At 42.0% G+C, this 24785-nt stretch overlaps 1 protein-coding gene across 7 annotated transcripts in view; it reads left to right on the top strand.

The window, feature by feature from the left end:
• ttn.2 (titin, tandem duplicate 2) overlaps positions 1-24785 on the top strand; it is a 219954-nt gene that overhangs the window by 31453 nt on the left and 163716 nt on the right. For all 7 annotated transcript variants that reach the window (XM_085373731.1, XM_085373730.1, XM_085373729.1 and 4 more), the window contains 14 exons: positions 402-527; positions 877-1065; positions 2965-3015; positions 19320-19598; positions 19883-20446; positions 20682-20963; positions 21055-21333; positions 21416-21697; positions 21792-22070; positions 22291-22578; positions 22682-22960; positions 23077-23358; positions 23447-23725; positions 23895-24173. In XM_085373731.1, the coding sequence (XP_085229857.1) occupies positions 402-527; positions 877-1065; positions 2965-3015; positions 19320-19598; positions 19883-20446; positions 20682-20963; positions 21055-21333; positions 21416-21697; positions 21792-22070; positions 22291-22578; positions 22682-22960; positions 23077-23358; positions 23447-23725; positions 23895-24173 (3738 nt within the window). The remainder of the gene's footprint in view (positions 1-401; positions 528-876; positions 1066-2964; positions 3016-19319; positions 19599-19882; positions 20447-20681; positions 20964-21054; positions 21334-21415; positions 21698-21791; positions 22071-22290; positions 22579-22681; positions 22961-23076; positions 23359-23446; positions 23726-23894; positions 24174-24785) is intronic.

Raw genomic sequence — 24785 nt, 5'->3', positions numbered from 1 at the left:
GCAGAACAACAAGCACTAAAATACGAAAAGAAAAAAGTTTTCCTAAAGTTTTGGAAAAGATAAAGAAGAAGACTATTTGTATAAGAGTGTTCTTACCTGACAGCGTGTGGAGTTTTTGCATCGCTAACCAACCAGCTAATTAGAAAGTGTATGAATATGCAGTGCAAGCCTGCAGGGAGCCTCCACACTGCTCCCCCTGGTGGATACACATGCTTTTACCACTGATTGCTCATTAAGGGCGTTACTACTCATAGTTGTGTCGTCCACGTCACAGGCGGCAATATAGCAACCGTCAAGGAGACCAGTCAAGGATTGGCCGAGGACCCACCATTGCCCTGCCAGGGTCCAGGCAGACATTGTAAGTGGCTGTATCTGTACTGATTCAGGTTCTTGTGTTGCAGTTTCAGAGGTGGTTTCTCCAGACTCCCCCGCCACTGTTGCTCCCCCTGTCATCATCTCACCCATGGCCAGCACTTCAGCCTGCGAGGGCGCACCAGCTTGCTTCCAGTGCAAAGTCCGTGGAGATGGTAAAAAATACAATTTCTTATTGAGTGATGCTGTGATTTTTTTAATACTGAAACAAAGTGATGGTATTGCTCAGTTCCTGGTAGTTACGCTGCACAGAATTTTAAGTTGAAACTTTATTCAAACCTGTGGCCACTTCCTGTGAATGGAATTTCCTACCTACGCATAAGTTTCAGTAGTAGTGTGTCCTTTGGTCTTCTCTTGAAGCCATTGGGACTTCACTGAAACTTGATTATGGCACGCGACTAATTAACCACCTTCTGACTTATTTACTCTTGCTGTTGACCCACAGTGCAAATTTACTGCAGTATATTTACACAAGCCGTGCTTTTTCCTTTGTCAACCATCAAGATGTGAAGATAAGCTGGTTCCACAAGAAAAAGGAAATCAAACAGTCCGAATTCTTCAGGATATCTCAGTTTGATGACAGCTGTCAGCTGGAGATCTCCAGGGTTTATCCAGAGGACGAGGGCGAGTATACCTGCATGGCCACAAACAATGGAGGGACGGTGTCCTGCTCTGCAACTCTTACATTAGACGGTGAGTTTATTACTAAAAAGAAAGGCTGCTTTTCTTACTCTGAGACAATTGAAGTGTCACTAACAGAAGCTCACAGCAGTGCTGGTTTCAGATCAACACACTCTCACTGAATCTGTAGATTATGATTTGGTGTTGTGCTGTCTGGCGATAACAAATCCTGCACATTCAGTTTTCAGAACTTGTTCTTTGAGGTTAGGATTAAGTTATACATTAAAGTGAATCTCAACAGCAACAACAGTGGGCAAAGGAAAAAGGGAAAAAATCTGCCTGTGTAATGATGGCATTCATCCATCCATCGGCTGGAGCCCATCCCAGCTGTCTAAGGAAGGGCACACCCTGGACAGATCGCGAGTCTGTTGCAGGGCTAGCACATAGAGACAGACAACCATCCACACTCACATTCACACCTTTAGAGGTGTTCACAATTTAGAGTTACCAATTAACCTATCACTACTAATTGCATCACTTTGGACTGTGGGAGGAAGCTGGAGTACCCGGAAAGAACCCATCGTACTGCCTATGGTGGCATTGGAGGATCATAAAATGAATAATAATAAAAATGAGAAAAATGTGGGCTTTTGTGTTGGAAGTGTTTATTAACCATGTAGAATTAACTTTGTAAAATTACTCCCATTGCAATGTGTTTTATAGTTATATAGGAATGCAATGAAAGGTGACCAAGGCTCAGGGAACAATCTTTCATAAAAATACAAACAAGTAAATATCATTGTGTATACCTTTTCCTTTTTCACCTGAGTTCTGTGTCAAAGTTTTTATCCACGCTTTCTTTACTGAAATATGACCTCATGAGCCCTCAGTCAGTTTCAGTTTAGTGATTTGAAATGCTAGTGGGGACGCTCAGCCATGATAGTGAGGGATCATTTGCTCTGGTCCAAGTAGTTTTGGTTGTTTTGAGTATTTTTGTAGTTAGTTAGTTTAGTTTGTAGTTTTTGTTATGCTGTGAAAGGACAGAAGATATTCCCTTATTCCCAGCTCCTGACAGATCACACAAATGGTGCTTACTGGGATGTAAATAGAACAAAGTACACTGAGCCAATGAACATGCGTTATTTCAGGGCAAAAGCAAACGTGGGACAGATCAGCCACCACCAACATCACTCACCTAAAGATACCTTCAATTTGCCAAAAGCCAATTTCATCCAACCAATCACAAGCTGTACAGTGCCACATGGGGGGAGGCCCACTTTTATCTGTGTGTAGCTAGCATGCCAAAATCAGAAATAAGCTGGTTCCACAACCAACACTCGGTTTAGCCTAACAAGAATGAAAACACTGTCTGATGAAAACACTCTCGTCGTAGTGGATGATTTGGCCAGTACTCCTGTAAGACTGCTAATACTGCTGAACAGGCCAGGTGCTCAGCCACACTCACCATAAACGAAGAAGGTAACCCGTCCTAATTAGCTCCAAGCAAAACTTGAGAGGATGTCCTGAACTGAGGTGCAACATTCACTGTCACATTAGTTACTAGTGGGTTTGATTCTCTGAAATTATTTTTCAATCAGAAAAATTTAACAAAAAAGCCTCAAAACAGGAACTGACAGAAGTTAGTAACCTGACTCATTTTCAGATACAGAATGTGAATTTGCTTCAAGGCAGCTACAGTAAGACTTACATTTATTTGAGTGTGTTTGAGCGCACTGCAGTATTAAAAACAGAAAAGAAAAAAATAGAAAATTATCCAAACACTCTGAGACCTGCTCAGAATAAAGATATGGAAGCAATACTTTCTGTAGGGAAAGACATTAAGAGGGGTAGAAAACTGTCAGTACACATGTAAATGTACATTATATGTGAAAGAAATGTGTGTCTACATCTGCCCATGTTGGGATCAGTGTGTTGATGAAAAGGGAATAAATGTCATGGCTTTCTTCACAGTGACTCACGTGAGAGAGCAGGCTGAAACCAAGACTGAGCTGGAAGTCAAAGGTAAGGTCATAAAGTTAACTTTTCACCACATATTAGAGCGAGAGCATTGCTCCATCATGGCTGGAGTGGAAAAACTACAGCTGGAGCAGATTTCTCTCAACTGAATTTTGATTTGAAAGTAGTCTGTCACTGGATAACTCCAAGCTGTGGCTCACTGAAGCAGATGAATTGTTTGTGAGAGCAAAGTGATAACCGCTACATGAGTGGATGCTTTGTGTTGGATCGTACTTGTCATGCGTCCATGCTTTTATCATCATTTCTATATTTCAGGATGAACTTTGACCCTCCACAGTTGCATGACATCTTTATATATATATATATATATATATATATATATATATATATATATATATATATATATATATATATATATATATATATATATATACATATATATGTATAAACACTTTCTAAATTATCTTTCATATTCCATCTGGTCTTACTTTGATAATGTTGTGTGGTTTCCCTCAGGTGAGAATTTGTTGAACTTGAGCAGTTTGCATTCAAAAGTTTATTTATCTTTGGCATGAAAGTTCATCTGATTTTCTTCCCAGAAAAACGCGGGTCTGTATTTTTTAAAGACATGGAGGATTGCCGAATCTGGAACTGATACCTTCCTCCTGCAAAATATTTCTTAGCCTGGCTTGCAGATAGTGGAATGTGATTCCTGTGGTTTGCTTTCTAAATAACCCCAGTAAACCTATATTAGTTCGAATAAACGCCGTCTCATCAAATTCTGCTGCTTCATTGGTTAATTTTGGAATATAATATTTGTTTTTAGAGAGTTCTGCATCTCATACGTGTGCATCTTTCATTCCCTGTTTAAGTTTAAGGATTAGAAAGGGCGTTTATTCTTCTGTCTGCAAGTCAGGTAAGAAATATTCTAGCATAAAACAAGTTTCAAGAACTAAAACACGCAAACGGTAGCAGTCCATCTTGAAAATATGCTTCTTTAATCACAACAAAATAATATATGTTTTGAAGAAATTTCCACAGACGAAGGATCAAAACTTCCTGCAGGTTTCTAATAAAAAGAATCAAGTCTTGCGTTTATTCGAACAAATATGGTGAGTGAATTTTCTTATGGCATTGTGAGTCCTTGCATGCATTTAATATTTCCATTAATGATTCATTCAAGTCCTTTTTTCAGTTTTTACCCCTGGAAGCTGTGTTGGTCTGACAGTTGTCCATTTCTGTTTGCAGAACTGTTCTGTCCTCAAAGAAAAGAAGAAACTGTGCATTGCAGCACAGAACTCACTGCCACTTGGCAGCTTAGAGGAGCCTTCTCCGACACTGAGGATTTCATAGATCATGGCCTGGTGTCAGCCAATCGTTGCTCCAGCAGGACTTCATCCATCAGCTCATGGACAGAAAACATGAAACCATCTTTCACAAAGAAACTTAAGTTTCAGTCCATCTTAGAAGGGGAGGCAGCAGAGTTCAAATGTAAACTGATTGCCTGCCCTCCTCCTACTATCCTCTGGTTTCATAATAACAGATCTATACCTAAAGAGCATAGACGCAGGATCTACACTGACAGCAAAATGCATGTTCACACTACCAGTCTAGTTATTCATGGTGTCAAAGAAAAGGACTCGGGCAGTTATAAGGTAATGGCAATAAACATAGAGGGTTCTGCAGAATCCACAGCATCACTTCTGGTGTCACTGAGGGAAGAGCAGTCTGCTAACTATCTTGGCTTTATTAGACGCACTGCTAAAGCCCACGAGAGCATCGATACCATGGCAGAGCAGAGGAAAGAGAGGAAGTTTAGGGTTGACCTCAGATATGTCGGGTCTCCTTTTGACAAAATGTCCAAGGTCCATCAGGGTAGATCTCGATCTAAGAGTGCTCTTGTGCGTACTGTGTACTTCATGCCTGGTTCCCATTCAGAAGACAAGGAACCAGAAAAGGAGTCTAAGCGGTTAGAAACTGCCTCTGAGCGTGCCCTGTCTCCTACCCCGATGTTTGACAGATCTGAGCGCTTCAACGACAGATTCAGTGACATCTACTGTGACCGACGCACTGGCACCAGGTTCAGTGATAAGTTCAGTGACAGGTGCAGTGACAGATACAGTGAGAGGTTCAGTGACACTGAGAGTCTCCACAATGAGGTAAGAACAAAACTTACTACACTCCAAAAAGCTGTCAAACAGAAAAAGAGGCTTTCTATTTCCACCATGTCTTCCTCTGAGTTTGAGTTAGAATCTGTCGCCAGCGAGTCAAGCTATGCAGATTATGTCGAGAGACTTAGGGTCAAGCCTGCTTCTCTGCCTGATGTTCAGCATTTCAATCGACCCTTTGATTTGGGTGAGACGTACAGGGAGTTTCAAGGTAAAACCTCTAGCAGGGATCCCGCTGAGCCTTGTGTTAGACATTCATTCGAGCCTCAGTCGAGAACCAGGGCCATCCAATTAATGAGAGGTGAGCTGGTCAGTACAAGTGTGTCAGAAACAGAAAACACATCAGACGACAAACATTCAGAGAAACTAGAGGATAAAAAAGTCAAGGGTTTTGTTGAAATACAAGCAGATGTGGTTGATGACCATAAGGTGCAGGTTACAAATGTTGGGATGACAGCATGCAACCTTGAAGGACCGCTTGGTGAGAAAGCGGTTTACCCAGAAACTACAATGTACACTGAAAGTGGGGAACGTGTTAAAAGTCTGCCTTCTCAAGAAGCAACATTACTCATACAGTCAACCATGCCAAAGTCAGTCACATCTACCAGAGAGAGGTTTCTTAGAGAAGACACAGCAGCAACAGAAACAGCTGATCTGTGTAAAGAAGCATTTGCTGGGGAGGATTTGAGGGCTCGTTACGAGAAGAGCCTGGAAGCTGAACGAATAGCTTGTGAGGAGAAACTCCTTGCCCTGAGGATCAGGAAATGGCAGCAAGGGAGTAGGATGCCAGGAGAGGAGACATATGATCCTGAAACTGATCTGCCCATTGTCCCTGAGGCAAAGTCCACAGAGCCCACAGGGCACATTTACAACCAGCAGGAGAAAAGAGCAACTGTGGAAACTGAGGCCATGCACTCCTCTTTTCATGAATCACTCAAAAAAGAGGCATGGGAAGATAATCCTGAAGGAATGGCTCAATCAACACCCACATCTACAATAAAGATGAGAAGCAGAGAGGTGGAAAGGTCTGCCTCTGTGGGTACAAAAGCTTCCACAGTGACAATTGGGCTAGAAGAAGACACAGCACCACAGACGCTGATGCAAAAGTCCCAAAAGTCACCAAGAACAAGACCAAGGCCAGAGGACAGATTCAGAATTTCAGAGAGATTTATTAGTGAAAAACAAACACCAGACAGCAAAGGGGAAAAACAGGTTGAGCCATGTGATCAGTTTGCAGGCAAGTTTTTTAGAGCTCCGTATGAGAAGAAGCTAGAAACTGGAGGAACTGAATGCGAAGAGAAACGCCTTCCCTTAGGGATCAGGCAGGAAGGCATGAGAATATCAGAAGAGGAGACATTTAACTCAGAAACCGATCTGCCTATTCCAGCAGGCACACAGTACAAGGAGAGTGAGAAGCACATTCACACCCCACAAGAAGTAATGGAGAAAAAGATAGCTCCTGTGCCAATGCCTATGGCACCTAAAGTCAAAGGTGTAGCAGAGCAGCTTGAAACATCTGCCCAGTTGGTCAAAGGACAAATGAAAACAAAAGTAGAAGAACTGGAACATGAGAAACAAAAATTGCAGAGATTTAAAGCTAAAGCAGCAGAAGCTGAATATGAGTCTAGATCTGAAAGAAAAGCTAGAGCAGAGAAGATGCTGTTTGAGAAGACGAGTGCAGAAAAGGAGCTCCAGCTGTCGAGGGAAAACATCTCAGACCTGAAGAGTGAGAGTGAGAAGTTTATTAGTGAAGAGGAGGCTTTGACTCAGCGAATAAGAAAGTGGCAACAGGATGTTTTAATGGAACAAGAGCAGACTGCAGAACTTCAAGGTTACTCACCTTTCCAGGCAGGGAAGACCACTGAGGCAGGAACAAATCTCGCAGAGGCCTCTGCTTTAGAATTGGCAAACACAGTCAGAGAGAAATGTGTTTCTAGTGAGTCTGCTCCTGCTGGTTTCCAAGACCAGGAGGGTGAAACTCTGCAGTGGCCTCTGGCTGGTGAACTGCCAACAGAGGGCCGTGTGACAAGGCTGCAGAGGGACAGTGAGTACTTTGTAAGTGAGGAAGAAGCACTGGCTCAGCGCATATTAAAATGGCAACAGGATGCAGTAGAACAAGAGGATACAGCTGAGCTTGAGTCTGAGTGGCCCCAACTGCCCCTGACTTATTGTGAGCCCCATCATAGTGGCATGTCTCATGAAGCCCACCCCAGTGAACCCCCGCCTCCACATTTATTTTCAACAGAAAAACCGTCAGTTTTTCAGCCCATTGCAAAGTGTGACCTGTCACCTCCTTTTGAGGCTTCTATGGCCAGGCACCCTGCTGCAGATGCTAGTTTGCTACACCATGTGGGTGCACCTGATGCCCCTGTAAGATATCAAAAGGACTCTCAGGCTTCATCAGTCCAGAAATACTCTCCAACCCAGCTCACTGGGCGTCCTTATGAGGAATATGAACTTACCTCTGCCTCTTATGAAAGCCATCGTGAGCCTTCCCCAGTCAGGAGAAGCTCCCCATCCCTTAGTCGACAGGATGATTCAGAAAGAGAGGGAGTGGTGAGGTTTAGAAGGGAGAAGCATGCTATGCATGTTGATAAATCCAGCAGGCAACACTTCCAGTCAGAAGTAAGAGAAGAGAGAGCTATGGAAAAGGAGATGGGAACTGCAAGAGAAAACACTGAATGGAAACAACAGAGGGATGAAAGAAGTGGAGATTTGAGAAATCTGAGATCTACACAGGGTAAGGAGATGAGTACTGAAATAGGTGCTATAAAGAAGGAAGAGGGAAGAGTTGAAAATGTGGAGTTAAACATAAAAGATCTTGGAAGTCTGGGAGGCTCACATCCAGTATTTGTTAAAGAAATATCTTCACTTAAAGTAAAAGTTGGCGAGATGTCTGAGTTTATCTGCCAGTTCCAAGGTGATCCTCCACCTACTGTGAACTGGCTCAAAGACGGCCATCCACTCGACCACAATCCTGACTATGATATCATACAGAAATCTAACAACTCAAAGCTCACCATATTCTATCCAACAACAGATCACGAGGGCACATATGACTGTATCATAACCAATAAACATGGCAAATCCATCTGCAGTGCTACTCTTGAAATCTCTAACAAAAAGGTGCCAAAAGTGTCAGGAGTCACACCGGATGTGGTAAAAATACAAGCACCAATGAAGGAGGAAAACCAGGAGAGTCTGATTGAGGAGCAGTTTCAGACCTACACTGATTCAGGAAAGGTAACGTTAAAGGTGCCTCGGATGGAGATCATTAAACGCCGCAGCTCAGACGAATCTTTTAGCACCTCACCCGTGGAAATTCGAATTACAGCTGCCACCCCCATCCCTGAGATGGCTGAGGATATTCGTGTGGACAAACCTCAGGTTTTTACAGAGGGAATGTCATCTGGACCGAGTAGTGAAGCAGCATCCCAGACCGTCAGACACAAATTTACTTTCTCATTTGATGTGGTTGGTGAAGCTCCCTGTGTGGTCACTGAATTAGAGAATATAACCTGTTCCGAGGGTGAAACAGCTGTCTTGAAGTGTGTTATAACTGGTGAACCTGCTCCAGACGTCACATGGTATCATGACCATATTTGCCTTGAAGCCACTGTTGGAAAATATAGTACTGAGATACATGATAAAATGTACATGCTGTATATCAGCAATTTTACATACCCTGATGCTGGACTGTACAAATGTGTTGCTAGAAATAAGTTGGGAGAGGTAACCAGTATCTCTGAAGTCTCCTATCAAGTTGAAAAACCTAAGAAGTTTTCAGGTGTTGATTTCACCCCATCGCAGACAGAGAGGAAGTCTCCTTATGGCTTAACTGAGGATTTCAAGAAACCTGACATCTTCCAAAAAGCTCAGGATAGTGTTGTGCTGCCAAAAGTTAAACCTCCGAGTTCACAAGCTCCAACAGACGTGCCTGTCAAAACTACTGTATCCAGACCCAGTCTCTCTAGAGAGCCTCAGGTTATATCCGGCTGTGGTCTGCAAGGTTCTGCTGCTGTAATTAAAGTTTCTCAGATTAAACAGACTTTCGAATCAACATCACCAATTAGATTAACGGAAAATCTTTCTCTGGAAGAGGAAAGAAAGAAAACACTGTTCCCAGAGGAGTTTATACCGTCTGTTACCATGTCTCTTAACCAGCAGGAAGAGGTAATGCCACATAAACCTGATACTATGCATACAGAGAGCTGTGTTCAGCTTGCTTCACCTACAGCCAGAAGTGAAAGTTCTTACAAAGCCTCTCATGCTCCAGTAGAATCCAACAAGCCCGTCTCTTTTGAAACCTCCCAGGTCACTGATGTCAGTAAGGAAGTTATTTCAGGAGTAAGTTGTGGTGCAGTTAAACAGTTTCTTGAGGAAATGCGGGAGTCTCCAGAGGTGGTGAGACCAGGGTCACAGGAACTTGGCCTACTCCCTCAACACACTGAGGCGGGTGAAGCGGAGAGATTTAGATGGGAAACATTTGACAAAACTGGCAGCCACATTGCTTTCGAGTCTGAGAAAGTACCTGCAGGAAGCTGCCTTCCCACACTTTCTTCTCAACCTGAAGGAACTGTTAAGCCCAAACAAATTTCTAAATCTCTAAAACCAGCAAGCCAAAGTGCAGTTCCAAGGGTTTGCTCTGTAGAAAGTGAGGCTCAAATCTCACGTACGGCAAATTATTCTGACCATACTAGTGTTGGGGGGGTTTTAGAAGAAGTAGAAAAACATGTGAAGCGTGATGTGAAAGGATTAGAAGAGGAATTTGATTTAATGTTAGAGTATGTGCATAAGGAGGGTGAACTTTCTGGCGATAAGCTTATTTCCATACAGGAGCCCACTAAGGACAAAGCTCATAATGAGGAGCTGATTTCGTTCCCAGAAGTATCTATTGACAGCGGTGTTTTTGGTAGTATGCTAGAATCCCAGGATGACAAGAGAGAAGTATCAGAAAACACAGTGGCTGATGATCTAATTGAGTCTCCTACACAAATTAAGGGTGAATATGAGAAAATTGAGGTTCGCTTGAAGTCAGAACCAGAAACATTTATTGTCAAGCCTAAAGTACTCACAACAGCAAACCCACTTGGTCGGTCTAGAGCTGCTGCTGACCGTGGAAAGGAAGGAGATAGTATGGAAAGAGACTCAGCAGATCAAGCTGGGGGAGCAGCAGCAGCTGGCTCCATAGAGGAAGAGGAGGTCACTTTTGGTGCAGTGTACAACTACTATAGTCCTCCTCCAGACTGGGGGAGGCCGCTGTCCCCTGAGTCTGAGATGTCCATAGAGATTGGCAGCACTGTGAGTGAAGACATAGTTGAGGTAGCTGAGAGGTTCTACACCCCAGGCTCCTCTACTGAAGTCTCACAACCAATTGCACAGTCCTTTCACACTCCGAAGTCTCCCGTGTTCTTTCATACTCCAAGTTCTGATGAATCTGGTGGGTTTAAGACCCCTCAGGAATATCCATTCTCCCCTGTAGAATACAAAAGACCATCAACAGAAGACTCAAGTGAGAGGTTCTTCTCACCTGTTCAATTCCTAACCTCTCCTACTGATGAGGGCATCGAAAAAACTCTATCTGGAATGAATGTGGAAGAAAATCAAATCCTCAGCCAGGCCAGAGGGTCTTTGGGGTTGTCAACCCTGCAGGAGAAAGTGCAGGGGATCCCTCCGGCCTTCCTAAAACCTCTCATGAAGAAAAACGTGTTTGAGAACGACACATTAACATTTTATGCTGAGGTGTTTGGCCTACCTTCCCCCCAGGTGAATTGGTTCCGCAACAAAACCCAGCTGGTAGCGGATGACAGAGTTACTATAGAGCGGGATGGTGACAGCATCTCACTAACAATTCAAAATGTCACTAGAGCTGATCAGGGGGAGTATATTTGCGAAGCTGTGAATTATGTTGGCGAAGCCAGAAGTGTTGCTGTAGTGATCGTTGTATCACAGGAAGTAAGGTTTACACCCGTCCCACCTGCTGTCTCCCATCAGCACGTCATGAAATTTGATGTGGAGGAAGATGACTCTTCTCGTTCACCATCTCCTCAAGAGATTCTGCTTGAAGTAGAGCTGGATGAAAATGAAGTCAAAGAATTTGAGAAACAGGTGAAGATCATCACCATACCTGAATACACAGCTGACAATAAGAGTATGATCATATCTCTGAATGTGTTACCAAGTATTTATGAGGAGGGTGCTGTGGACTTTGTCACCCAGGAGCACGATGACTTGAAAATAGCATTTGAGGTCACCGAGATGCCCCCACGGTTCATCAATCCAATCTGTGACATGGAAAACCCAGAAGGCACCACTGTAATGTTTGAGTGCTCACTTATGGGAATTCCATCTCCCATCGTATCCTGGTTCAAAGGTGATAGAAAAATTCCTCAAAATAACAAAAAATACTTGCACTTTTCTGATAGTGACAATCATTTCCTGAAGATTTGCAAAGTCACAACAGAGGATAGTGGCGTGTATACCTGCAGGGCAATCAACATTGTCGGAGAGACTCTATGTAGGGCTTCCCTAGTGGTGTTAAGTGCCAAGGATTTCTCGGGAAAGACCAGGGGCAGGGAGCTGACCGCTGTGTCCCTCGGCAGTGCCAAAGTCCAGCCCCAGAGGTTTGACTTGATGGTTGGCAACACATCATTTGATGGTGAACAGGTGTCAGAAATTGAGCTGGAGTTTGATTTTGAACAAGAAGCTGATGAGTCACAGCGGGCAGTCAGGTTGGTGGCCAACACTGACAATAAAACAAGTGAAGAGGGAGAGAAATATGTCAGCATTGACTTTGATGTATTTGCTGACACAGCAAAAGATGAAAAGATAGAATTTAAAGGTAAGTCCAGTGATATGTGTAGCTTCCAGTTTCAGGTGACTGAGACACCCCCGAAATGTATCATACCATTGACTGATGTAACGGCAGCAGTAGGGACACCTGTCATTCTCCAGTGTCTGGTTAATGGTAAGCCAAACCCCACTGCTGAATGGTACAAAGACGGAGACCGTATCACAGATAGCAGGTATATAATCCAGGTGAAAACTGCAGGCCACTTCAATCTGCTCATTACTAACGTGACCCAGAGTGATGCTGGTGAATACAAGTGCATAATCCAAAACACAGCTGGCTGCATTGAAACTGCAGCACTGCTGAAGGTGTTTTAGGGGTAAAGGTGCTGGGACAGGTCATATATTCATATTTTGTGTTGTATCTAAATTTTGCTTTCACAGTAGAATTAGATTTTGATTTGGGGAGGAAAAAGATGAATGAATGAAAAACAGAGTGTGAAGGAAAAGCTTATATTCAAAGAGACCGTCTGTGCAATTTATCTATACTATACTATATATATATATATATATATATATATATATATATATATATATATATATATATATATAGTACATGAGGCGTAAGTTTTCTAGAAGTTTGCAGATAAGACTGGATAGAGGTTGGATGAAGGAGAAACATTATTTTTATAGAGAGCTTTTATAGAGAGCATAAAAATGTCATATTTCTCTGAAAACAGAATGTTTTCATACTAACTAGTTTCTTAAAATTTTCTTACTGGTTTAGGATTGTGGCTAACAATAATATGGTTACCTGTCGTACATATAGGACATGTCTAAGAACAAAGCTAGCGCTCAAATAACTGAGTATGTATGTAGTAAATGTTTCTTTTAGCGTGTCAGTGACGGTAATGTGATACTTTACACTTTTGTTCAAAAAACATGGCTTTATGTGTTTCTCTATTTTCCGGTAACTCTTTGAAAGCAACATTATTGCCATAATGTCTTTACAATTCAGTGACAAAGTGTTGCATCCAAAATCTAAAAATGTTAGCAGCCTGGTTTTTTTTGTTATTTTGGTGTTAAGAGAAATTTGCACTAATGGAGATGATAGCAACAACACTATTATTTGTATTAGGCAAATTCTTTTTATCAGGCAAATATCACAAATACAAAAACCTGTGTGTTTGCTCAAAGGCAGCACCTATGAATAACTAACAAATAAAACATCATCTTCTAAATATTACTGATGTGCATCGGTGAGTTCGTCCCAGCCCTAACAACGCTAAGACAACACATTTTAAGCAGTGATCTTATCACAAATCAATTTGGAAACTTGAAGCTCTTTAGTTTGGATGAGACAGAAGTTTTTCTAGCAGAGTTTTTCTTTTTGTGGATTTTGTGTGATTCTAAGTTCTTGCTGTTTCTAAATGAAATTTATGGCTTTTTGAAGCATTTTTAAATGTCACAGAAGAGCAACTTGATAACTTATTTTAAAAATAGATAATACTGTGAAAAACCTTTTAAAAACAAAATATAAGTTTGGCATCTTGTAAATATGTGTAATTTTAGGGGTGTATGAATGTTTACCCAGTAAAATGCAAGATTCTGATATTAAGGTTGAAATCTTTCATTTATATGTACAGCTGTCATCTTGGTTTGTCTCAGTTTATATAATAAAATTTCTGATGCAGTCTGAGCTTGCTTTTTTAAACCAGCTTTCAAATGGATGATTTATCACTATGAACATTAAAAGAGAAAATTAAGTCATTAAAAGTGATGTTTTGTAGAAAAGTTTGCTGAAAATTCCTGATTCTGGGAGTCATACCAAACAGTCTTTATTCTGTGCAACATTCCAGAATGAAAGACAAAAATATTCAAGAAAATATAAATGCATGAAATACAGTTGCCTTATATGTCATGAATAAGAATGTAACAGATGATAATTATATACAGACTAATTGTCAATAAAAATCAAAGAAAGTATTTAAAAAACTTACTGAATTCAATGCACTGAGTTAATATTTTTATTCCCAAATTCAAGCTGCACACTGGACTTACGTGAGAAATCAGACATTAATCAAGCATTACTGGGGCTTAACTGGTAATCTGAAATATTGGGTATTTTCCCAATGGGCCGTGCACTTTTGAGCCGATGGGTCAATTAAAGGGCCGCTACTAACCAGCCGTACAAGTACTGACTTGACCATTCATTTATTTTCATTACTGATACTGCATTGCCCAATCAAATCTCTTAATGCAACCAGGCCCTCCCCAACCTTCACTGTGTGCACACCATGCAGAGCAGAATTTAGTGTGGAATAAGTGGTTAAAAAACAAAAGCTAAAAGAGAAAAAGAATATCAATTATCAAAGAAAATAAAATATATACGGAATATACGTAGAAGAAATTTTAGACATAAAACAAATTTCAGAATTATAAAAAATTGATACTAGTTCTGCTAATTAAGGGCAGCTGTGACACAATTCTTGCACTAGGTGGTGATCTGATAAATTAACACTGTAAATGGGTCGGAAGTCAAAAACAAACCAGAATGGTCAGAGCGTTTGTGTTTCATGTAATTGTTAATAGTTAATGTGCTTATTGTAGTTTTGTCACATGTCCTAGGATTGTCCTCATAATTACTTCAGCAGCTAAAGCAAAATTTTAATGTTTTTAAACTGAGACATTATTATAAGACTTTTCATTATTGTAATTTAAATATAAAGATATGTTTGCTTTCACTTTTACAAAGCAAAATACGGATTGAACTCAACAACTGACTGCAAAAGTCCTCTCTGCTGAGATTTGTTTTACATGAGGACAGTCCTAATATCTGATTTTGTGAATGAAGTGCTAAAACCATAGCTGCTGTCTTTGGATATTATTATCCAATGTCCTGCTCAATATTTCCTGACAGAGGAAACCACCATCACCACTGTGGAAGAACAAGAGGAAACCTACTACACTGGTGTCCAGTTACCACAAAAAGCTAAAACACTTGAACTCAAGCCAGATTCTAAACTTTACTCTTCCACTTTAGAGAAAAAAAAAGAAAAGCCCGTTTTCCTTACTCAGCTCTCCGGAGCAGCTGTAAACACGGGGGAAACCGCCAGGTTTACAGTTAGAGTATCTGGCTTTCCAAAGCCAACTGTGCAATGGTCTCACAATGGAAAGGTTGTAAAGAGCTCTTCTGTATACAAGCTGATAGAGGAGAAGGATGAGTACACACTGGTTATCACCCAAGTCACGTCTGAATATGAGGGCAAGTACTCGTGCACTGCCACGAATAGATTTGGCCAGACGACATGCACCACATACCTGGAGGTGAAAAAGCCTGAAGCCAGCCAGGCAGAGAAATGGGTTGAGAAGATGTTTAAGCTCACAGGTCAGCCTGCTAGTTTCACACTTCAGATACAACCCGTGAGGTGCTCAGAAGGAACAGAGGCTTCTTTTAATTACAAAGTCAGTGGTGATCCGGTCCCTGATATAAAGTGGTTCAAGGGGCCTTTCCAGATCCAGCCCAGTAGAAACTGTACCATTAGAACCAATTCAGATGGATCTGGTTTCATCATTATTAAGAATGTCAAACAACAGGACAGTGGCTTATACACATGTAAAGCCTCCAACCAATTTGGTGAGACCGCTTGTAGTGCAGAGCTTGTTGTATTCAAAGAATCAGTCTCTGCTTCTTACAAACAGGAGACAGCCGTTCAGAAGAAAAGTTACAAGGTTTTAGTGACAGAACAAGCAACAGAGTCACGCTTGTACCAGGTCAGCCTCCCAGGCCAGGATAAAGCTAAGTCAGATCAGATGGTTTACACCATCGGCACAGAAGATCGGCAGATCATTCCCAGCGAGCAAGTGAGCTCCCTTAGAGAAGTAGATGTCTCCACTGCCACCGTGTACTGTGAGAGGGTTACCCACCAGGCAGCAATACTTCAGGCACATGAGACAGAGGAACGGGTGTCTGTGGTTCCTACTCACCCAGACCAAGTGTCAGCTGTTCCTGCGAAACAGCTTCACATGGCAGCATTCACATCGTCTGTTGAAGAGAGTCAGGACCTCACAGAGCAGCACTGTGATGACATTCAAAGGCCAGATCTCATTGAGCTTCAGGCAGTCAGTGAAAAAACGTCAAAACAGAAGTTAGCAGTTGTCGAGGAGCTCACACCACTTTCTGCTGTTAGCACAGAGCCACTGGGTGACAGGAAGTCTGCTACTGTTAAAATCACTTCAGAACCTAAACATCTAGTCAGTGGTCATCAAGTGAAAACACAACTGTCAATCCTGAAGGAGGAGTCTCAAGAGATCCCCAAACCACAGGAAGAGATGGGTTATAAGGTTAAGGAAGGTATTAAGATTTTATATTCGGCCCAGTCCACAGAAAAGCAGGTGCTTGCAGAGGGTCACACAACTGAGTTAGCAACAGCAGAATCTGCTGTTAAGTCTGCAATTAGAAAAGAACATAAGCCACCTGTCACAGCTTTAGTGAACGAGTCTAAGCAAACTCTTTGCAAGGAGTCAGAATTCTCTATTCAGAGGCCTGCTGAGGAAGCAGCCCATACCTGTAAAGATACGATGATGAAAGCAGCTCTAACTGCTGAAGAGACACGAATGCTGCAGGGTGAGTCCACACAGTTGCTTCCTAATCTAGACAGTGCCATGTCCATTAAGTCCCAGATAGAAGGAAAGCAGTTGTTACACCTGCAGGTTATAACGGAACAGGACCTCCTTCCATCTGAGAAAAGACTAACATATGAAAAACCAACACCAGAGCACGCAGGGACCAGAAAGAGTCCCACTTTGCTACATACTGTTAGTCAGGATGAGCAGAGAACAGTAGTTTGTGAGGCTACATCAGAGTTTGACTCCAAGGCAGACACTATAACCATAGAGCACCAGAAAGAGGCCCCTACCCTGCTGCATCTCCAGTCAACCCAGCCTGTGGAGGTCCTACCCAAAGAGGGCATTCTCACAGTTGAGAAGCCTGACCAGCTGGTGGCAATGCAGAAACAAGAAAAGGCAAGAAGCCATGCAGCTCTTTCAGAAGAGAAACCAGAGCTCACAGCTGATTTTTACTCAGAACTGGATTTGTCCTTGTCTGGAGTTCAGTCTCAGTCTCGAACTGAGCCCAAGCCACAAAGTATCCTCCAACTGTGCTACCAGCCTGTGCAGTTGTCAAAAGAGACACCAGTTAGCACAGAGTGCAAGCATCAGCGAGCTCTACTACAGAAGGAGGATCGCTGGAACGTGATGCATGTCACTTCTGTGACAGATGAACAGGCTTTGGAGGAGGGCCACACAGATCATTTAACAGCTATAGACAGATTCACATGTCAGACAACAGTAGAGCCAAAAGTACCCACTGAGCCAATCCAGATTGAGGAGAAAGAGATCTCCACTGAGAGTAGCGTCTTTCTAAAGGCAGCAGAACAGGACTTTGCTGTTCAGATCCAAGAGGGTCAGTCAGTCAGGCAGTCAGTAATGATGGACGAGAAGCGAGTGCTGACAGGTGAATTCTCTCAAGAGATCACCAAGTCTGAGACCACCAAAGTTGCTGTTAATGCACAGCAAAAGTTGTCCCTTTTGGCACCAGAATCTAAAGATATTACAGCTCTGCCTAAAGAGATGACATTTGTGATCCAGATCCCTAAATCATCCACTTCAAATATACAGCGTCAGCTCAGAGATGCTCTTCAGTCTGCTGTAGCCAGTGAACAGCCAGTGTTACTGGCTGAAGTTGTAGGATACCTAAACGCTGTAGAAGTACAGGAAGTCAAGGTTCAAAGAGAGCCCAAGTGGGCCATGTTCACATATCTGATCACAACAACAGGTGCCCCTGTGGAGATCACTCTAGCTTTTGAGGGTGAATACCCTCAGACAGCTGACCTCAGGACTGAGGTTCAGGCAGCATTTCACTCCATGGTGTATCAGGAGGCCCATGTTCTTACTTCAGAACAGCAAGGTACTATGCAACTAGACAAACCTCAGAGGGCACAAGCCACCTCAGCTCGCTCTAGCGAAACAGTGTCATCCATGGTAAAGACTGTGAGCGTGACAGAGAGCACAGCGGATTTTACTGCTGTTAAATCTCATTCTGCATCACTTCAAACTGAGTCTAAAATGGCAGTTGAGCATGCTACATTGGAGGAACAGGTTGTAGTGCAGGAATCCATGGACACAAAGGTAAAACGGTCATCCCATATCAAACTTCAAACTGAAGCTCACATAGCTTCTGAGCAGTCAGAGCAAGTTTCAAGACAGGAGGTGAGGTCAACAATCATTACAAGTCAAGAAAAAGATGTAGAAGTGTCTATCATTACCACTTCTACTACCACTGAGCAGGCAGTGGATGTCAGCATTTCCAAAGAGGGCATCGAAGTATCCAGACCAGAACCGAGAGAATATCCTGTAATTGTTAATTCTCTTAATGACATACTGATAGAAGAAGATAGTAGAGTAACCTTCAGCACTACCATTAAGTACGTCACAAAGGTTAACTGGTTTTTCAATGGGCAATTGGTGCAATCTGGCAAAGAGTTCAAGTGTTCCAAAGACCATGACACGTACACAATGGTTATCAACAAAGTTGTCAAGGAGAGGCATCAAGGAGAATATGTTTGTGAGGCTGAGAATGAAGCCGGCAGGACAACAACATCTTCAAGGCTCACTGTGGTCTCAAGAGGTTTGATAACAGGACAAATCTATGTATCATTCACTCATTCATCCAATTCATTTTCTTTGACAGCAACTAATCATTCAGTGGATCATTCCAAACCTTTGTCTTCACATGAATATATGCATTTGTCACCTTGGTTCCTCTATTCATTTCATAGCTTGGCATGAGCAGTCTAAGCAGGGCACTGGATGGTACTAACTCACTCTCTTCTTTTTTCCACATCATCTTGGTCAGTATTTCCTTAAAGGCCAGAACCATCACAGTCGTAATGTAATTTTATTTCTGAAGTGCATAAGCTTCTTGCTATAATGTTTGTCATGATCTGGCCATTAGGATGTTTACATTGGCATGCAAGTGGCACCAGACTGCTTTGTTTTAAACGTGTTTTCCCATGATCTGTCGCCATTCTCCACGTCCACAATGTCTCTCTGCATGTTTTAAGGGCTTCAGATTGCCTCATCTTTCACAAACCAAGAAAATCACGTACACTGATATCATCTTCTTTCAGGCTGCTTTTGGTAAAACCATGGGGCTAATGTTCTGGCATTTTTTTGGTTTTGTTTTTCTCCACAGTCACCTTGGCTTGCCATCCACCATTATTGTACATTCCACCATTCCTTTTCCTAATCTTTTGTTTGTTTGTTTTTACCTAAAGAGTAGCAGTAAATTTCATTACTAAAATGTGCTTTTTTTGTCTGTGTCTGCAACAGTGCCCCCTGTCTTTAGGCAGAAAATCACACCTCTGGAGATAAATGTCGGCAGTCACACCAAGTTTGAATGTGAGATTGAAGAAGCTCCGGACGTGGCGTTCAAATGGTACAAATCTGGCACCGAAATCAGACAGAGTGAAAAGTATCGGATCGTCAGCCACCACACTAGTTCCTCTTTAGAGCTCCTGAACCCTGTCAAAGCTGATAGTGGAGAATACACCTGCAAAGCTTCAAATCAACACGGCACAGACAGCTGCACTGCCTCGCTCATTGTCACCGGTAAGATCCCAAAAGGACCTCATTTAAATTATCGCTATGCATATATGTGTTTGAGAGAGAGAGAATTATATACAAACACTGTGTTGTACTGTGAATTATCAAGGTCAAGTGTGGAAGGTATGCTTAGTTTATAGCGCTAAGCTGCTGTATTATTTGGCAGTATATCACTATTAAGAAGCAAAATGTTGCCATGTCATATTGATCACTGAGTTGCACAGGTTTATTTTTAATGGTGGTTTTTTAAACCTGTTGAACTTTTTGTGTGCTCTGCCTGCTCTCCATAGAGATGTACCCACCAGTATTTGTATCAAAACCAGACCCAATGACTTTATATGTGGGAAAACAAGCTGTGTTCCAGTGCTCACTTACTGGATCCTCGCCTATGGAAGTTGTCTGGCACAAGGACAACATAACAATTTCCTCTGAAGGGAACTATGTCATGAAATGTGAAAAGAACAAGTATTCCCTTCACATTAAAAGTCTTGAACTGACTGATCAGGGAGTGTACCTGTGCAAGGCTTCCAACAGTATTGGTGTAGCTACTTTTGCAGTAGAGCTCAAGGTTATTGACAAGCCCCGGTTTGTTACGGTCATTGAGCCAGTATCTGCAGCTGTTAATGACCCACTGAGGCTGGAGTGCCACGTGAATGAGGACACTGGTGTGGCTGTCACCTGGACCAGGGATGGCAAAAAAGTCCACCAGAGTATGGAGTGTAAACTGTCCTTTGAGGACAAGGTCGCTGTTCTGGAGATCCCCAAGTCCAAACTAAAGGACTCTGGGAAATATGTGTGCACAGCTGCAAACGAGGCTGGCAGCTCCTCCTGTGAGGCTGTGGTAACAGTTCAAGGTAAGATCGTAACGGTGATCTTTCCATTTGCTGTGATGAAAACCTATGCATTTACCTGAAGTGAGGTCAATGTTGACAAGAGTTTTTAGCTAGCTCCAAGCTGATACTAATACTGTGCTGCTGTCTTATGCCTTTTTTGCATTCTTTTTTGCTTTCTTATGTCTTGGTTGACTTTTTTCTATATTTCACCAATGTATAAAAAGTCTTAGTGTTTTTGAACAAAACACTCTTTCAGAGCCCCCTGCCTTTGTGAAGAAAATGGAATCTAAGCTCACGTGGAAACAGGGCATAGCTGCACGCTTACAGTGCACAATCAAAGGATCGCCTGAACTTCACATCCACTGGTTCTGGAATGAAAGAGAGCTGAATAATGGAGACAAATATAAAATATCTTTCAAGAGTGGAGTTGCTACTGTGGAGATCATGAACCTTCTGGTCACAGACAGTGGCAGATACACCTGTGAGGTGTCAAATAATGCTGGGAGTGAAAGCTGCAGTACTCTTTTAGCTGTTAAAGGTTTGTCCAAGGATTTACTTTACATTTACTTCAGTTCAGACAAAAAACAAACTTTGGCATTAACTGCATTTACTTTACCTATGATGCATAGAGCCACCGTGCATTAGAAAAGACCTACAGACAGTAGAGGCAGTGAAGGGAGCAGCTGCTCACCTGGAGTGCGAGGTCACAGGAACAGCTCCTTTTGAAATCACTTGGGTAAAAAATAAGAAACCCATCACCAGTGATCAGAAATATAAATTGATTTCCCAAGACTCAATAGCAAGGCTGGAGATTCAAACATTTGACACTACAGATATTGGAGATTATCAGTGTGTCATATCAAATGATGTGGGAAAAGTCACCACTAAGGCTATGGCTAAACTTAAAGGTTAGTAAACTCAAGCCCATCACAGCAGTTGCGGAATCAGATTTAATTCTGTCCATTTTTAACTTGTAATGTGTTTCTGTAGATCCACCAACTTTCTCAAAAAGGGTTGAGAGTGTTACAGCAGTCTTGGGAAATACAGTAAAACTACAAGGAATGATTAAAGGTTCAACTCCCATCACTGTGAAATGGATGAAAGACTCCAAGATGCTAAGAGATGATGATCCAAATATCAAGATGGTTTTTGAGAACGGTGTTGTGAGTTTGTCGATAACAACAGTTGCCATCAGCCATGGTGGCAAGTATTCATGCCAAGCGGAGAACGAGGCTGGGCAACAAAAGTGTGAAGCGATCTTGACTGTGCAAGGTCAGATAGCATCTTTGATGCAGCGATGCCTTTACATATTGTAATACAGGTTTTTATGTCTAAACTCTTTGTCTTAAAAACTGTCTTATCCCAGAACCTGCCAGGATTGTAGAACCTGCAGAGTCCATTAGTGTGACGGCAGGGGACTCAGCCGCATTGGAGTGCACGGTCTCTGGAAGCCCAGATCTCAAAGTGAAATGGTTTAAAGATGGGAAGGAGATCATTAGTGGCCGTAAATATAAGATGACTCTGAAGGATAATATTGCCACCCTGAAAATTCTTACTGCAGAAAAAGGAGATACTTCAGAGTATAAAATGGAAGTGGCAAATAAAGTCGCGACAGACCAGTGCACATGCTCAGTCACTGTCTTAGGTTGGCTGCTGGTTTCAGCTACTTCTGAAATTTCTTAAAACCTTTGTTTTAGCTGTGTGTGTTTACACGGAAAACACATTGTATTCATACATTTTGGGAAATGCATTATGCTATAGCCCTAAAATGTTGTGTGTACAATGTTATTTGCTTTTGGATTTTGCTCAGTGGTTCCTGTCAGTGTGAAACTGCAAATAAATGATTTTTCTTCTTTAACGTCCAGATCGGATAATGCCTCCAGCTTTCACCAAGTCGCTGAAAAGAGTTGACGGTAACATTGATAATCCTGTCTCCATGGATTGCAAGGTGTCTGGGTCACAGCCCATGACCGTGACTTGGTTCAAAGACGACCAGGAGATTGTTTCTGGAGACAAATTCCAGCCTGAATTTAAAGACAGCTCTGCTATACTGAGAATCATGTGGCTAGAAAAGGCTGACTCTGGTGTTTACAAATGCAGAGCCACCAACTCAGCTGGCTTTAAAGAAACCAGTGGCACGCTCTATGTGAAAGGTCACGAAGGCTTGGCTTATCTTATGCATTTGGTTTTTTTACGTGTAATCTCTGAATCATTTCATACTAACGTAAAATGTAAATTTGTGTTATTGGCCTCCAGAACCGCCAGCGTTCACAGTGAAACCACACGACCAGGATGTTATTCCAGGAACTACAGTTTCCTTAAGAACAGCATTCACTGGAACAGCTCCTTTAACTGTGAAGTGGTTCAGGGAAGAAAAAGACATAATTACAGGAGGCACTTATTTCATTAAAAAAGATGCCTCTTCAAGCTCTTTGGAGCTTCACTCTGTAAAGCCCACTGATACCTCGAAATACACGTGCGAAGTATCCAACGATGCTGGGAAGGTAGACTGCACGGTAGTCCTCTTTGTGAAAGGTGCAGTCTTTAGTATCATGTGCAACTTCATAAACCTGACTTCAGATTATGCCACTGATATGATATTAACCATAAATCTCTTCTGTCTCATACTGAATATTAACCTCTTCTATCAGAACCTCCCGTGTTTGTGAGGAAACCCGAGGCAACCAAGCTCATCACCAGTGGTGACTCTGCCAGGCTGGAGTGCAAAGTAACTGGCAGCCCAGTCATCGGTTTCAAATGGTTCAAGGATGAAATGGAGATCAGTGCCAGTACTAAATACACAATGAGCTTGATCGACTTGATGGCAACTCTAGAAATAGCTAATTGTACAGTAGAGGACACTGGAGATTATGTGTGTGTGGCATCAAGTGAGGCTGGAAGTGACCGTTGCACCTGCACAGTTATAGTCAAAGGTTGGTTTAGTGTTAGTTTTAACGATTTTACTTCTTCTTTTCTTGGTGATGTAACTATTTATATTACATGTCTGTTGTTTTGTTGTAGAACCGCCATTGTTTCTGCGTAGCTTGGAGCACAGGGACGTGGTGAAAGGTTCTGAGCTGATGCTAGAGTGCCAAGTCTCTGGTTCTGCTCCTTTTACTGTGTCATTTCATAAAAACTCCAAATTGATTCGGAACGACAAAAGACACAGGATTACTGTGAAAGATGACCTGCTAGCACTTCAGGTTCTGGTAGTAGAAACAGGAGATGTTGGTTTGTACCAGTGTAGTGTTGAGAATGAAGTGGGAAGGGCCTCCTGTGATTGTCACGTAACGCTAAAAGGTTAGTTTAGGTGCTTTTGTTGTTAGCTGCCGTAAGCTCTTCTCCTTACATTTCAAAAGGCTGCATTTTAATCTGTATCATATTTTTGAAATCTTAGCAAGCACAGTTCTCTTTTTGTTCAGAAGGAATTTACTTGAGATTGCTCAGCTTTTTACATTTTTCTTTGCAGAACCACCATCATTTGTTCGAAAGCTGGAGAACCTCAGCTCATTGGCTGGCAGCGAGGTTTCTCTGATTTGCAGTCTGAAAGGTTCTGAGCCCATAACTGTGGCCTGGCTAAAAGACAACCATGAGCTCAAAGAGGCTGAAAACATTCAGATTACATATGAGAACAAGACTGCTCTACTGCAGATCACCAACTTACAGAGCAGTCACTGTGGTAAATACTCTTGCCAGGTGCAGAATCAGGCTGGCAGCCAGACATGCTCTGCTGTGCTGACAGTCAAAGGTTGGTTAAGATATTAAACTCAACTTTGTTTGCACCCTTATTAAAATCTTTGTATGCCTTCACAGGTTGATAAACTTGACTGTTTTCTTGCAGTCCTGTGAAATGGGAAGTGCACCCTCCTTCAATTCTAAGAGTCCACATATTTGGACATAATAAAAATGTAACTGGCCCTTAGTAGGTCTTAAAATTAGGAATTACCATAGGAATTACCGGGGTAAATAGCAGTCAGGAAGGAAGGTATGAATGCATTACAGGGTCCCTAATTGGCAGAAATTATTAATTTAAGCAGCAAATATATATTTAAATGTAAACGTGTTCCTGTGATCATTATGTTGGCTTGCAAAAAATGTCTCCCTCTGCTGGCATGGCAGCTTACTGCAACATATTGCAACTTTTGCAAGCGTGTCCATGTCACACTTTGAATAATATTAATTATTATTATAATGATTATAATGTAATTATTGGTCATCAGTCAGTTTTTTTCAAACACCATAAGACACAAAGTGCTCAGAATTACAATTAGATTAAAAAAAATACATGTAAAGCATATAAAATATTCAAGGTAAGGATGCAGGCTTTTACCTTTTAATCTAAACATATAACAGTATTCCT

This window comes from Diplotaxodon limnothrissa, linkage group LG16 (assembly GCF_057381915.1).
Source record: "Diplotaxodon limnothrissa isolate DT_005_m linkage group LG16, D_limnothrissa_male_GT1.1, whole genome shotgun sequence".
NCBI classification, from domain to species: domain Eukaryota; kingdom Metazoa; phylum Chordata; class Actinopteri; order Cichliformes; family Cichlidae; genus Diplotaxodon; species Diplotaxodon limnothrissa.
Note: the sequence above shows the minus strand (reverse complement) of the source record. Positions and strands in the feature narration are given on the sequence as shown.